Source organism: Schistocerca serialis, chromosome 9 (assembly GCF_023864345.2).
Source record: "Schistocerca serialis cubense isolate TAMUIC-IGC-003099 chromosome 9, iqSchSeri2.2, whole genome shotgun sequence".
In the NCBI taxonomy this organism is placed as follows: domain Eukaryota; kingdom Metazoa; phylum Arthropoda; class Insecta; order Orthoptera; family Acrididae; genus Schistocerca; species Schistocerca serialis.
In genome coordinates this window covers 90,529,568-90,544,827 of record NC_064646.1, presented here as the reverse complement: position 1 = coordinate 90,544,827, position 15,260 = coordinate 90,529,568, and the positions used below count along the sequence as shown (strand labels likewise).

Sequence of the window (15,260 nt, the reverse complement as noted above, 5' to 3'; positions counted from 1 at the left end):
ATCCAGCTTGTGCAGTAAGACATGGGGGTCTCCTGACCTTCATTGCTTACATATTCCGCCCTCAGAATCATATTCCACACATCAAGACGCTTCATTCGAACCCAAACTCGGTAGGATAAAGTCAATGTTGTATGAATTCATGTAAACATGTAAACTATATGCAATTAACAAGTAAGCACACCGTGGTTGAAATACTCAAAGCTGCCATACACACATACATTCCACACACGACGGTCACAGAAGCTTCTAGTTCGAGAGAGAAACCGCACAACGGGACGCCGGTTCCTTCAGAGGACGACCCAGCCTATGTCAGCCGGTGACTGCCCGTGTAGCGGACAGTGAGGGCCCGAGTGAAAGGGGGGAACGACCCCGTGTTCAACTTAAAAGCAAATTCCGCTACATTGAGTGGGAGCAGCCATCCTACGCATTCTTTACACATAGCACACAGTGTCAGAGATTTTCACAGGGAGACAGCAAACGCCAAATGCCAATGCTACAGGTTTCTGTGTTGGTCGCTTTAAACGAAACGTCATTCTCCCGTTTTAGAAGAGCAATGCTGATTGGCAGACGATATTTCTGACGCCTTGAGCTGAAGGAAAAATGGAAGAGACCAAAAGATATACCCCTTCATGTTTGGCTTGGAGAGGCGCCGTTCCGTTGTCGCTCTTGGAGCAAGGAACAAGTCTCTCCTCAGTACTTCACTGGGAGAGCACCTTTGCCTAGAGCGAATCGAAGTGCTATTCTATACTGAGTTGGTTGGTTGGTTGGTTGGTTTGGGGAAGGAGACCAGACAGTGTGGTCATCGGTCTCATCGGATTAGGGAAGGATGGGGAAGGAAGTCGGCCGTGCCCTTTCAGAGGAACCATCCCGGCATTTGCCTGAATTGATTTAGGGAAATCACGGAAAACCTAAATCAGGATGGCCAGACGCGGGATTGAACCGTCGTCCTCCCGAATGCGAGTCCAGTGTCTAACCACTGCGCCACCTCGCTCGGTATACTGAGTTGTTCACTGTGTTGGCCGACACACTTATTGTGCGGTGTGAAAGGACAGAGTTATATTTAAATGCCTGTGACCAAATTCTGTGTGGCATCACGGTGGACTGGTTATCTGACCGGTGTACCACGCCAATAGTTAGACTAGGGGCGAATAGGAATCCTTGACTTCATGAAGGCATAGGGAGAATTTGATTGGCGAAGGTCAATCCAGATAGAATGAGAGTTATCTTATTTGTCAGCAGCAAGTGGCGTAGGCAGCAGTCATCACAGCTTATCGTATTGTGCCCTACAGCTATTGCGAGCCCTATATTTCCTCCACAACAATACTCTTCACTGCATTTCACTTGCGACAGCCTCGACCATACCTAGATACATTCTAAAGGATAATTATTCAAGTTGAGTAGGTGCACCTCTCTGTCATTCTGCCAGAAATTTCATTAACGAATCCTATCCTTGAGAGGTAACTTCACATTCCGAAAAGAACCAGGGTATAACTTGTTCAATTCATAACTAAAAGTGACATTGTGATTTCTCAGAATTTTTGGAAAATAAATAATAACTTTCGTTAGTTTCATGTTTTTCTTACACTAACTAGCACTACTCCAGTACCCAAGTATCTCACTAGTTATGTAAGAAAGTTTGTGAATTTTGGTGTCATTTCCTTACAGCGGACGTCTCCAGAAGATATTTATTGCTGAAAGTTTTTCAGGCACTTCTCTTTAGAACGTTAAGAGCGTCTGTCTGACTTCTGTAGTAGCGTGGGGGTGGAAATTTCATCTTGCAGGAGCCACAGGGTAAAGGGTACACCTCAGATTAATCCGTTGCGCAGAATAACAGAATGACAGATCAACCCCACACCTCAGAATAACCCCCCTTTTACTGCATTGGATCATATTCAGATTTTGTCGAATGGTGTTGAACAATCCCTAGAGGATCCAGCCTGTGCGTGAAAGCAAAAGCCGGCCGCAGTGGTCTCGCGGTTCCAGGTACGCAGTCCGGAACGGTGCGACTGCTACGGTCGCAGGTTCGAATCCTGCCTCGGGCATGGATGTGTGTGATGTCCGTAGGTTAGTTATGTTTAAGTAGTTCTAAGTTCTAGGGGACTGATGACCACAGCAGTTGAGTCCCATAGTGCTCAGAGCAATTTGAACCATTTGAAAGCAAAAGTTGCGGTCGCGCTGTGGTCCAAATGTCAGATCACGTTCAATGGGGACGCTGACTTTAGTTTCCTTAGAGAAAGACTGAAACGCCCGAGGGCGTCAGCATTGTCAAAAGTTGCGAAGAATCTCACTCTTGTTCATCACACAGCGAACCGTCGGTCTCGTCAGCGAAATGTGTGGAATCAACGCCGTGGGGAAAGGTGTGGTTTCATTGACACTCTTCACGCCACCCTCTGCTACCTTTCCTCTTTTATTTCAAGTCTATGGTCACCAACTTGTAGGTCCTCAGACTACCGGTTTCGGTCAACAGTGACCATCTTCAGATATATTCTATAAAAACATGTCCCAATATACTGGAGCCATAGTAAATTAATATATTAGGACATATCTAGAAGGTATGTGCACTGTACAGGCAGGTCTCAGAAACCCGTTAAATTGTTGCATCCCAAAGAACGTGATGTACCGGATGGTAGAATAACAAAACCTTTTTTCAATGTTACCAAAGTCTATCAATGTTTCGTGTTATCGTAGGAAACTATCCCAATACTGAATGGACTGCTAGAGAGTGCCTACTTAACACCAAATCGATCTGTTGATTTTAAGACCTATGAATTCTTCATGCCAAAGATTTGGTTTAGTTTGTAGATTAATATTGTTTATAGAAGTTCTAAATAGTTTTAGTACTGACGGCTGTTGACGTGGATGGACGAACCGAATAAGTCCCGGCTATTTCCTCTTGTGTGGCTCTGTAATGTCAGATCTAGGAGTACTGGCGGACTAGATTATTTCCAGTGACGTCATGGCGCAAGAGGAGACCGAAGGAGATGTCAGAGTACTACGGATACGTAAAAACCAGATGTGGTGATGATGTATTCCACTGAAGTATTCTACCATTTTTTGACAGCTCCTGCAATCATCTTCCGTAGTTCCACCTGTAGCTCGACGAGCCCAGTGACAGTCAGGCCTCTTCGACAATTAGACTAGGGACAATCAAGAAATTGTGAGTCGTCACATGTAAGTTGTTGCCCACAAACAATTTAGTGCTAATGACTTGGTACATTCTTGAAACTGAAAGCAGAGAGTGATGTATAGCCATCGTTATCAGTTGACCCAAACGCTGGTCACCAAGAGCGTAGGTATTTCTTATTAAGCTGAAGTTGACCCACCAGGATAGCGAAGACACTGATATTTAAGAACTTCTTTTTTGCAGTTTTTACACTTAACAGCTTGCTCAACCAGCAAGTTATTCGTTGATGTTTTAATCAAGTCCTGTCAATCTACCCGTTCTTCTTGTCAATGTTCTTCACATGTTCCTCTCCTCGTCGATCCTGCGCGGGAGAACCTTCTCATATCTTATCTGATTAATCCATCTGATATTCAACATCTTTCTTTAGCACCACATGTGAAATGTTTCAGTTTTCTTCTTTAACGGATTTCACAACTGACTTTCTTGCAATGCTGTACTCCCCATGTACGAATTTTTTCCTAGGATTAAGACCTATGTTCGACATTAGTAGTCTTCTTTTGGCTGGGAATCCTGTCTTTGCTTGTCCTAGTCTGCTCCTTATGCCATCTTGCTACGTCTGACATGAGTTACTTTGCTTCAAAGGCAGCAGAATTCATTCATTCGTCTACATTGTGATCCACAGTTCTGATGTTAAGTTCACAGCTAATCAAGTTTCTGATACACCTCCTTCTTTCTTTGCATTGCTCTCAATCCATATTCTGTGCCCGTAATACTTTGAATTCCATTCAGCAGGTCCTGCAATTCTTCCTCACATTAAATGTGATCTGTGGAGAGTCATCGTCGAATCTTGACGCTGGTACCGATTCACCATAAAGTTTCCTCCAACTTCTGTTTTAATTCTTTTCCGTCACTGCTTCTTCAATGCTTCCGTTGAACAGTAGGGGTGAGAAAAGACATCCCTTTCTTATACATTTTCTTAATCCGTTCGTATTCTTCCATTCTTATTGCTCCCCTTTGCTTTTTTGAGAAGTTTTATAGATGGTGATAACGGTAACATAGTTGCGTTCGTCTTTATGGGCAAAAATTATGTATCGAAGAAACTGTGTAGGTTCAGTTACAAAAAAATACATGCAAGTTAAATTTATTGTTGTAGAGTATGAGAAAGAAAAATGAAGACTGCACCCTGGTTTGCGTAAAGAGCGAAATAAGGAATACAGGAGAAACCATGTCACACGAGGAAAAGATAATACGATAGCGAAGCTAATAAACACCATTTTGACACGTGAAGTAGACCAAAATATGAAAGTAGCAGTGTTATGTTAATGCAGAAAGATGTAAAGTCGTAATACATCAAGGAAGAAGTAGTACTCCATATTTATTTTATGATGCTTAGCTGCAATAGCCAATGATTTACCGCACGTTCCTCAATACTTATTATTTTACATGTTCGTTGTACGCTTGGTATGAATTAGTAAAATAAAATTATAAGCTTAGTACTTTTTTGACTGCCGTTTACTTACTTTCTGCAACAGTGTTTTGTAAGCAGGTTTGATGTACTCTCGCTTTATCAAAAGTTGCAATTCTTGGAGATCTAGCTGCGGATCAGTGGAAGAAATTCTACATCGGAAACAACCGTACCAAACCGAAGGGATGCTATACAAAACTGAAATATCCTCACTGCATTGTGACTTCCAATCAACATCAAGGTCAATAGAATGCAGTTTACATCCATTGTATAAGAAACAGATTTCGTGCCATTGTTGAAAGAAGCATAACTTACTTCAGAACACATTTTCGGTTGCCAATAGTATGCAAGTCATACCACGTTCTCTTACACAATTTTCATGAATAAGGTGGTGGATGTTGAATATTTTAAGATAAGCCACTGTCTAAAATAACATAAAAAATTAAACAATTTTTACTGATTTTGTTCAACTCCTTTTGTGCAACATTTTGTGATTAGTGAGGAATTTAAGGTGTCGCTATGAAACAGAAAAATATTGAGCACCTAAATCCCGTTCCCTTTATTGTAATGACCTGCCTCAGCAACATCAGGTTACCGTCAGATATAAAATGTGGAGAGGTTGACAGTTATCATTGCCCACAGCTCAAGGTAGCCAGTGACTACAGTAAAAAAAATTACTCTAGGCTGTGCTTTATTCATAAAATTATAGAGTAACGTTTCTGTTTTCTCTCTCTTGGTTAGCTAGCGCCGCCATATTTGCACTTCTTCCTGATTTTCGACTCCAGCTTTGTTTTCTGTTTACCAGGGATGAGAGTTGCATACCTCCAGGTGAAGATCGGCCTCCTACACATCCTCAACAACTTCGAAGTGTACGCAGTGCCGGCGACGCCAAACATTTTGCGTGTCGACTCATCCAAACTGATCGTCACCCCAGCCGGCGACGTGGTCCTAGGATTCAGAAGAATCCCTTCGATGTGAAGGCTCCCGACGGTCCTCACTCCCAAGGCCAGGACAGCAACAATCATGAACCTGATGGAGCTGTAACGCTTTTTGTTACTGAGTGTCTTCTATATCATCACTTCGGTACCGAATCACTTGTCTTTCATAACAATTGCTATGAAGCTGCCATTTATGTCGGTAGAAGAAATGAAGGGTTTATTTCAATAGTGGTACAAGTCCATTACCTCCACTTTTTTTTTGTCTATAATGCTTCTGAAATTAATGAGCCAAACAAACAGAAAGAAAGGTTCATCTCTAGCAAGAAGCCACATGCTTGAATATTTCTGGTATCTCAACTGCAAATTTTTCAGCGCTCATTTAACTTTAGAACTCTGTATCTCAATATGAACAAAAATGGACTTGTACCACATATTATTGGTGAATTATTAATGTGTTATACGCTTTTGTGAGAAAATATGTCTCTCAGTGTATCTGAAAAATGAATCAGTTTTGTACTTTTTATGACAACACGTATCTCCCAATGAAATTTCCTCGAACATTAAAACCGTGTGCCGAGCCGAGTTAAACTTGGGGTCTTATCACTTAGCAGATAAGTGCTCTACCGACTGAGCTACCCAACCACGACTCGCGATCCCCTCGTCAAAGCCTTACTTCCACCCGTACCTCGTCTCCTAACTTCCAATCTTCACAGAAGCTCTCTTGCGAAACTTGCAAGACTAGAACTCCTGGAAGTAAGGACGTTGTGGAGACATGATATAGCCACAGTGTGGAGGATATTTCAAGAATGAGATTTTCACTCTGCATCAGAGCGTGCGTTGGTATGAAACTTCCTGGCAGGTTAAAGCTGGATCGTGAATCGTGCTTGGACAGCTCTGTTTATAAAAAAAATCTTAGTAAATGGATCTACGATGAACTTGAACGGGTGTCAGGAGACGTCCGCCTTGAACAATTTCAACGAATAATAACGAACAAAATGAGATTAAAAAAAAAAAAAGTTGGTTTATTCCCACTCCGCGCCTCGGGCGGCTAGGTTCCGTCTGTTCTCGTCTATACCGCAGCGACGCAAGAGCATCCGTGTTTGACTTCAGTGATGTGTGAGTCCTTGAGTACGTCGCGTCGTCGTTTGTCACTCACTGTCTCGTGTTTATGACTCGCATTTTCCAATGCGATGTCTTGCAGCCTGATGACATCCATGGCTCCCAGGAACATTCCACATGCATGCATCGTCAGCTTTAGTTTAGACATGCCCACGTGGCATGTGCAGCCAGAAATTCATGATTGGTTTGTTGTCACAACCGAGGTAACTTCAAAACACGTTCACACGGTTTAGAATTCCGGATTGTATGTGTTTTACGTCAAGTTTCTAGACTCTCTTAAGGATGACAAGCTCCTTTTGCAGCATGAACAACAAGTGCTTTTCGCTAATTCTGATGGGTCTAACAGTATGGCTATTCCGGCGAACGTGGAAGTCAGGATGTTTAACCTTCCGCTCCGAAGTTATCTCAAGACTATCCTGCTTCTGTTTGGTGACATATGGAATGTACGGTAGGAACACTGGTCCTCTCAAAATCGAAGATTATAGTGATGGTCGTTCCGTGGACATGGTGGTCCCCCTCAATTACAGATGTTGGATACCGGGTACATATAATTTACTGAGGACAAGTAGAGACCTGTTTTACAGGTTGTGAGAGTGGACATCTCCGCACCAATTGCCCACGTCGTATCATGGTCTTAAAACCCACTTACGAACATCGTAAAAGACTAACTTCAGCAAACCTAACGAGGTTTCTGAGGGGTAACGCGAGCCTTCGCTTGATGGCTCTAGTGGATTTCCGCCTAACGTATAGACTTAGCCGCTGTAACTCCCTCGTCACGGCCATCTCCAAATCAAAACAAGCATAGACAGACGGGAGATGGTGAGGAGTCAGAAGATACCTTTTCTATTCTCCGCTCTGCTGTAAAGATTCCGTCTGAGGAGGCTTCTCACGTCAATAATACTGGATGACAACATCACAGATGCTCTTCAAGAATCGAAAGAACCGAGCTCCGTCTCAGACCTGTCTCCCGAGACACAGACAGCCTCTACGAGATAGCATGATGGTAGACCTGTTCCGGAGCTCAGTACCATATCTACATCTCTTCCAGGCATCTCTGAGTCTGTAACTTATACCCACTGGTCTTATGCGCCCGCAGACGGGCAAATTGTGCCACCGGTTGGATCTGGCCAGACCCAGATCGGCACAAGTGTTCCAGAGCAACACATGGCGACGGCAAATATCCGGCCAGCTTTCGTTTGTGTTCTTTCTCAGGAGCTACAGCACTGCCCTGTGGAAGAGTCGGTTGTGTTTTCCACACCTGATACTGAATTTCCACAGCTTCCCCGCCCCCTCTCTCAAGTTGCCCCCCGCCATATCGCAGTCGCCTTTCCGCTAAGCCATAACAAACTGCGTTTTCAACATGAACGTCCGGCGTCGCGAAAAAGAAGAAAGAGAAAGAAGGTGGAAGAGAGAGAAGCGCTTTGCGCTCAGATTCATCCGACGGCTCCGCCATAAACTATGAGACACAACCTTAAAGGTCACTTGCAAGTAATCATATGAACTGTTTTGGTAATAAATGGATACGAATGCGAACAGAAGTAGTTTCGATCTTAGACCTGCAGCATGGCGATAATTTATTTACCATTCAGTTTCAGACGTGATAGTTTTACAAGATCGATTTTCTTTTCCCGTCTTTTCTAATTTCTTTAATGTGGCTTCTCAACTATCTACTGCTACTGCGTTATTTTACAGAGAGGAAATACCACTAACTGATTTCGAAGCTCTAGATAAAGACCGAGGGATAGCCTGCACTTTTTTTGACCTTACATTAATTCTATGCTCCTCCAGGATGTGGCCATACCACATATTGAGTGCGTCTTTACAAAGTGGATATAGTTTACTTACTTCGTCAAACCCTGCAGAAACTTCTGATAAGTGGAGATTTTACTGTTTTGCGTCCAGTGGATCAGACCTCCAATTTTAATTTCACTAAGGAACTAGACGATTTAGTGCGCCCTTCGCAAATATGCGCTGCATGGGTCTCTCGGTATCCCACAGTTGTCAGGTATACACACTTTACAGCTGTCTCCAGCAGCAGACTCGATCGTTTTTATCTTTCTAGTTCTTTATATTGGGTACTGTTAGAGATAAATGTGAATCCCTCTTCTTTCAGTGATCACTGCACCGTAGCTGTTGTTATGGCCTTTTGCTACTTGTTAGCAGCAGATGCAGTGGCTGCGCTAAAACTGAGACGGCGTGGAGTTTTACAGTTGTTTATTGAACTTTCTTTACAATTTCTCCCTCGTCGTCGCTGTCCAGCCCTGCGGATCCCTTCGCCTGGCTGCTGCTGTGTAGATTCTCCGACAATGCGCGCAACGCAAGCCGCCGATCGCACTCGGAGCCTCAGGCCACCAGTGCTCCGCTGAAGCCAGGATGCCCTGTGGTTGAGATGAACTCGTCGCCGCTCGGGTAGCCGTGTCGCCGTGAGGTCAGCTGCCGACGCCTGCTGCACTGGCGGCTGGGAAGCCGTCAGTCGCGATGTCCGCGAGCTCCCGTCATGGACGGACCACCCGGCGTGGCCGCGTTGTCGTGAAGTCTGGGAGTCAGTCCCCGGCGGCGCCTGTGACCAAGACCGCGCTGCGGCCGGTCCTGCTGGAAGCTCTCGCTGTAGTAAATCAGCCATCATGACGAACGAACTCGGGCCGATCCCCAGAGCTGAAGTTCACATCTGGAGGCGAACGGATGACTCCTGCGAGCTGGAAAAGACTTCCGGAATCGTCACCTACGAAGATTTAACATTCCGACACGGACCACGTCCGTCCTCAGATCCGAACTACTTCCTAATGGCTTACGTCTGTTGCTGCCTGCGATCCACTATGTATATCCGGCAGGAGGACGTTTTTTACCCTCGGTGGTAGCTTTTTGTTATTACTCCCGCAGTATATTGCAGCGTAACTTAGCGTGCTGGCCTCACTTCCCCTTACTCAGCACTCTCCGGGCTTCGCTCGGTGCTCGGTCTGTGTGCGTCCTTGGGTCAGTCTGTTGGTAGACTGCTGCTGTCAGCAGGGCTGTCTGTGCGCGATTACTTCGCAACGCCTCGGTCGCCGGCGTGCCTGTGTTTTGCCATTCTCCACTGCGTGAAGCAATGCTTACTACATGTGGCAGCAACACTGTAACCTTGCAACATTTGCGGCTCGCAGTAAAATTGTGTCGCCTCCCTTGGATGTTGAACACATCTCTCTTAAAAGCCCAAAAAGACCATTCCCTCGAGATTGCCGTTCTAGAGGTTTCGACCCGTAGTTTGTTTTCATAGGACAGTTTTCTTCCTCTTACGGAATGGTAGTAAGAGCTTGCAACAGACTTAAGGCGTTGCGGCTCTGAGAGGGCGAGGGATCTTCAGGATTCTCAAGAAGTTTATTATTCTGTCTTACGAAAAGTTTATGAAGCTGCCAGACAAGCTTACTTACGGATTATGGATGCCCGCCCTGTCAAGGTGAAGCTTCTTTAGTTAAAGAAAGATCAAATAGAAAGACTCAGGAAGCGATCAAAATCTTACTCATTGATAGAGGGTCTTATCATCTTATTCGGTTGCCAGTGCGTCGAAAAAAGCATGCATCATGTCCCTTACTCACACCGGTGTTCACCTACTGACGTGCCAAAGTGACATTTCCAGAGTGATCTGTAATTCCTCTTTCCGACATTTATGATGTTGGTGCTACTGGTACGATTTTCCTTGATGCATTTACTCCTCTTCCGGATTGCGTAGTTACTCCTAGATTCAATGATGAATTTCTGAGTGACTTCACTTTTGATGATATATATACGATGGTCCATTTATAGTGACCCGACCAAATATCTCACGAAATAACCATCAACTGCGTTTTTTTAAAAAAGGAACCCTTATTTTTATTACATATTCGTGTAGTACGTAAAGAAATATGAATGTTTTAGTTGGACCACTTTTACGCTTTGTCATAGACGGCGATGTAATAGTCACAAACTATAAGTACGTAGTATCACGTAACATTCCGCCAGTGCGGACTGTATTTGCTTCGTGATACGTTACCCGTGTTAAAATGGACCGTTTACCAATTGCGGAAAAGGTCGATATCGTGTTGATGTATGGCTATTGTGATAAAAATTCCCAACGGGCGTGTGCTATGTATGCTGCTCGCTTTCTTGGCCGACATCATCCAAGTGCCCGACCCGTTCTCCGGATACTTACGTTATTTAAGGAAACAGGAAGTGTTCAGCCACGTGTGAAACGTCAACCACGACCTGCAACAAATGATGATGCCCAAGCAGGTGTTTTAGCTGCTGTCGCGGCTAATCCACACATCAGTAGCAGACAAATTGAGCGACAATCGCGAATCTCAAAAATGTCGGTGTTGAGAATGTTACATCAACATCGATTGCACCCGTACCATATTTCTATGGACCAGGAAATGCATGACGACGACTTTGAACGCCGTGTACAGTTCTGCCACTGGGCACAAGAGAAATTACGGGAATATGACACGTTTTTTGCACGCGTTCTATTTAGCGACGAAGCGTCATTCACCAACAGCGGTAATGTAAACCGGCATAATATGCACTATTGGGCAATGGAAAATCCACGATGGCTGCGACAAGTGGAGCATCAGCGACCTTGGCGGGTTAATGTATGGTGCGGAATTATGGGAGGAAGGATAATTGGCCTCCATTTTATTGATGTCAATCAAAATGGTGCAATATATGCTGATTTCCTACATACGTCCTACCGATGTTACTACAAGATGTTTCACTGCATGGCAGAATGGCGATGTACTTCCAACATGATGGATGTTCGGCACATAGTTCGCGTGCGGTTGAAGCGGTATTGAATAGCATATTTCATGACAGGTGGATTGGTCGTCGAAGCACCATACCATGGCCCGCACGTTCACCGGATCTGACGTCCCCGGGTTTCTTTCTGTGGGGAAAGTCGAAGGACATTTGCTCTCGTGATCCACCGAAAACGCCTGGCAACATGCGTCAGCGGATTGTCATTGCATGTGCGAACATTACGGAAGGCGAACTACTCGTTGTTGAGAGGAATGTCGTTACACGTATTGCCAAATCCATTGAGGTTGACGGACATCATTTTGAGCATTTATTGCATTAATGTGGTATTTACAGGTATCCACGCTATAACAGCATGCGTTCTCAGAAATGATAACTTCACAAAGGTACATGTATCACATTGGAACCACCGAAATAAAATGTTCAGACGTACCTACGTTCTGTATTTTAATTTTAAAAAACCTACCTGTTACCAACTGTTCGTCTAAAGTTGTGAGCCATATGTTTGTGACTATTACAGTGCCATCTATCACAACGCGAAAAAAGTGGTCCAACTAAAACATTCATATTTCTTCAAGAACTACACGAATATGTAATAAAATATGGGGGTTCCCATTTGACCTATGGCAGTGCCATCTATCAGACCACCCTTAGCGCATTCTGGTTTGCCCCTTCAAGCTAGACAAGTTTCGATCTTTGTAGTTTTTTCGTTTGACACTTATTTCGTGAGATACTTGGCCCGGTCACGATCAATGGACATATATATATATATATATATATATATATATATATATATATATATGTATATATATATATATATATATATATATATCACGTTATTGTTCGGCACTACAGTACTGCTGTGGATACTTCACTGATAGAAGAGAACGCAGGGCTCAAAATCCTTTGGTTCCAGTGCCTGCACACGTTCTTTATGAGACATTTGGAGTACCAGTAAAGCCAGGTACATCCTTCGAAATGAGCGTTTCATGGGCAAGTTGACGGGTGCGTATTGCTAGGTGGTCGGGCACGCGATCCACAACCGTCTCCTCGAAATCTGGTGTTTGGGCATGTCTTCGACGGGAATCTTGGCCAGCTATGGTGGGCAAGACCCCAGATCTCGGAAGTTGGTACTGACGGGGATAAACTTTTTCCAGGTAGGATGACGCCCGTTGGAAAAGTGTTTTCTGTACATCTGTGCTGCTGCGGGCACTCCGCCTTGCTGCACTGTACATTAAATGTATTCTGCAAATTCTCGTGACTGGTAATGTTCCATCTTTGACTATGCGTCATTCACTGTATGCAGAAACACACCTCAACATGGACACATCACAAACTGCCTGAGCCGGCCGAAGTGGCCGTGCGGTTAAAGGCGCTGCAGTCTGGAACCACAAGACCGCTACGGTCGCAGGTTCGAATCCTGCCTGGGGCATGGATGTTTGTGATGTCCTTAGGTTAGTTAGGTTTAACTAGTTCTAAGTTCTAGGGGACTAATGACCTCAGCAGTTGAGTCCCATAGTGCTCAGAGCCACAAACTGCCTGATGCAGTTGGCAACTGACACCAGGGACAATGGTGTGCGTGCGGCACAGGTTAAAGCACCGGTGGCATGCGTGTGGTTGTCACATGACGCAAGTGCTATGCTCTGAATTGTGTGCAGTATGTCTCTTTGGTGTTGGGAGGTACTCACTATTTGTTAACCACTGCTTGTCCTAGTCTACAACATACACCCTCGACCCTCGCGGGAACAATTACTATGAGATACATTGTTGTTGTTTTCGTTGTTGTGCAGTGTACACTGTGTGTGTGTGTGTGTGTGTGTTCATGATAGAATAAATACGTGTCTCCGACCATTGGTTCCTTGTCTCAGTATAATCAGTTCTGGACCCGCTATCACTTGTTTCAGTTGGACGTAAAATGTTTGACGCAACTCGTAGAGGGTGAACCAGGACTCCACCGGCAACGAATCGCAGCTTGTTCGGAGATATTTTATGAGTAATTTAGTAAAAAGGAACCGTGGTGTGCGGTGGTGCATTACAGATTTTTTTCAATTTTGTACTACAGTTACGTTTGTTTCTGTGAAAATATGTTCATAATAATTAAGAAACGTAAACGTACAACTCGAAACAGAGGCTAATGCAACGCCTGTCAGTTTTACTACATTTTAATTAATTAATGTATTTATTTAAGAAACTTTGTTTAAGAACGTTCTCTGCTTCTTTTTTATTTTTGGTACTTTAGTTATGATTTCCAGTGGTTTTATTTAGGTTTTAGCTTCAGTCCTTTAAAAGCTGTTCTTAAGTCTTCAGTTTTAAATACCGCAGCACAGCTACATAAATGTCACGCAGCTGATGCTCCTCGTCGGAACTGCTCTACCTGAAATCTCTAAAATGTTTATTTCGCTACGAAGATCGTTCGGCACAACTAGGTGCTATGCTGTATGATGTGTATCGACTGACGTGTCTTTTTTATCAACGAAATGTTTATTGCTTCTGAGATATTCCTTCGAAGAGTATTGACCGTGAAAAGATGCAGGCTCGCACTGTCATTCCACACTGCACTTCCGCTCGATCTACGTCATGTGATATCTGATGAATGTTTGTCAAATCTTTTATAAATTGATAAATACCATGAATGGGTATTATTTTCTTGAATTTATTTATTGTGCCATCGACTAACTAAACATTCACAATGGAGCTCAATAGCGTCGCACAATCATAGCAGAAGCTCTCCAATACAAAACACGTCCGATCTCTGTAATTGCTTGACACAGTCTTCATATATAAATCTTTGGTTGCTTATTCCAAAGAGATGCGTCCGTAGCACGGAACGTACAAATCTCTTAGGCAGTTTATACTACTCTCGGTATTAATAATTCGCAGCACCTCAGTATAAGTTTTTCACCATTTATGATCCATAACACAGTGCTGTGACGTGTTTGCCGTTGCTACAGGAGACAAAATACAAAATATCTTAATAGAAAGTCCGAACCAGAATATCTTACCCGAAAGCCCGAACGTCTAAAAAGCGCACTCTTCCGTACCTGGTGACAGTTTTTGGCACACTTTCACTTTTGTAGCCAGTCACCTGACTTACCACCAACATTTGACAATGGCATAATTTTCTAATGTCGTTATTCTTTCTCCGTCGCTCCGAAAGATGTATTCTCCCAATCGCCGGCTTTATCACCCTTCTCTGTCCAAAAACTGGAACTCAAATCCATCGCTGTTAGCCACCTACCAATAACAGCATGCACATTTCCCACCGGCGCGATTTCGCCTTCGTGGAAAAACAAAAAAGATCTACCCTCTCGTCTTACGCTTGGCGGACCACCAGCCAACTAATAAAGTTACAGTGAGTGGTGTTTTTCGATGTGGTTTTTAAGGATGTTATCTCCAGCAGAAGCCTCTTCCTTCTGCACATCCCAACACCACCAGTCAGTTTTCTTCGTCAATCTGAGTGCACACAATCGAGTCCACAGTTTGGACTCGTGAGAACAGTGGTGGGTTGCATTTTTAGCACAGGAATTGTTTTCCACCATGTTGTCCTAGATCCTGGCAGTCAGCAGCCTTGCACTGGCCTAGCGACTGCCCATCCTGCCGCACAAATCGCGTTCTCTTCTTTTCTCTCTGCTGTGAGTTCAACTTACGAAAGGACTCCTCCATCTGCGTCCTAAGACAATGACCCCTGTGGCAGTCCCTTGCTCCCTCTCACTCACTTGACCGGAGGGCAAAGCGTCTCACTCTGCACCTCATTATGTGGCGTGCCCGAATTCCATCAGAAAAGAAAAAGCAAAGAAAGTCGGTACTGCCCTGCAATTACTGTCATGTCTGTTCTTACGATTCTAAGTATAAT

At 44.1% G+C, this 15,260-nt stretch overlaps 1 protein-coding gene across 1 annotated transcript in view; it reads left to right on the top strand.

Annotated features, from left to right (window-relative positions):
• LOC126419389 (cytochrome P450 6k1-like) overlaps positions 1-5,567 on the top strand; it is a 33,011-nt gene extending 27,444 nt beyond the window's left edge. Inside the window, exon 3 of the mRNA XM_050086576.1 lies at positions 5,395-5,567. Coding sequence (XP_049942533.1) covers positions 5,395-5,567 — 173 coding nt within the window. The remainder of the gene's footprint in view (positions 1-5,394) is intronic.
• Positions 5,568-15,260: the final 9,693 nt, after the last annotated feature.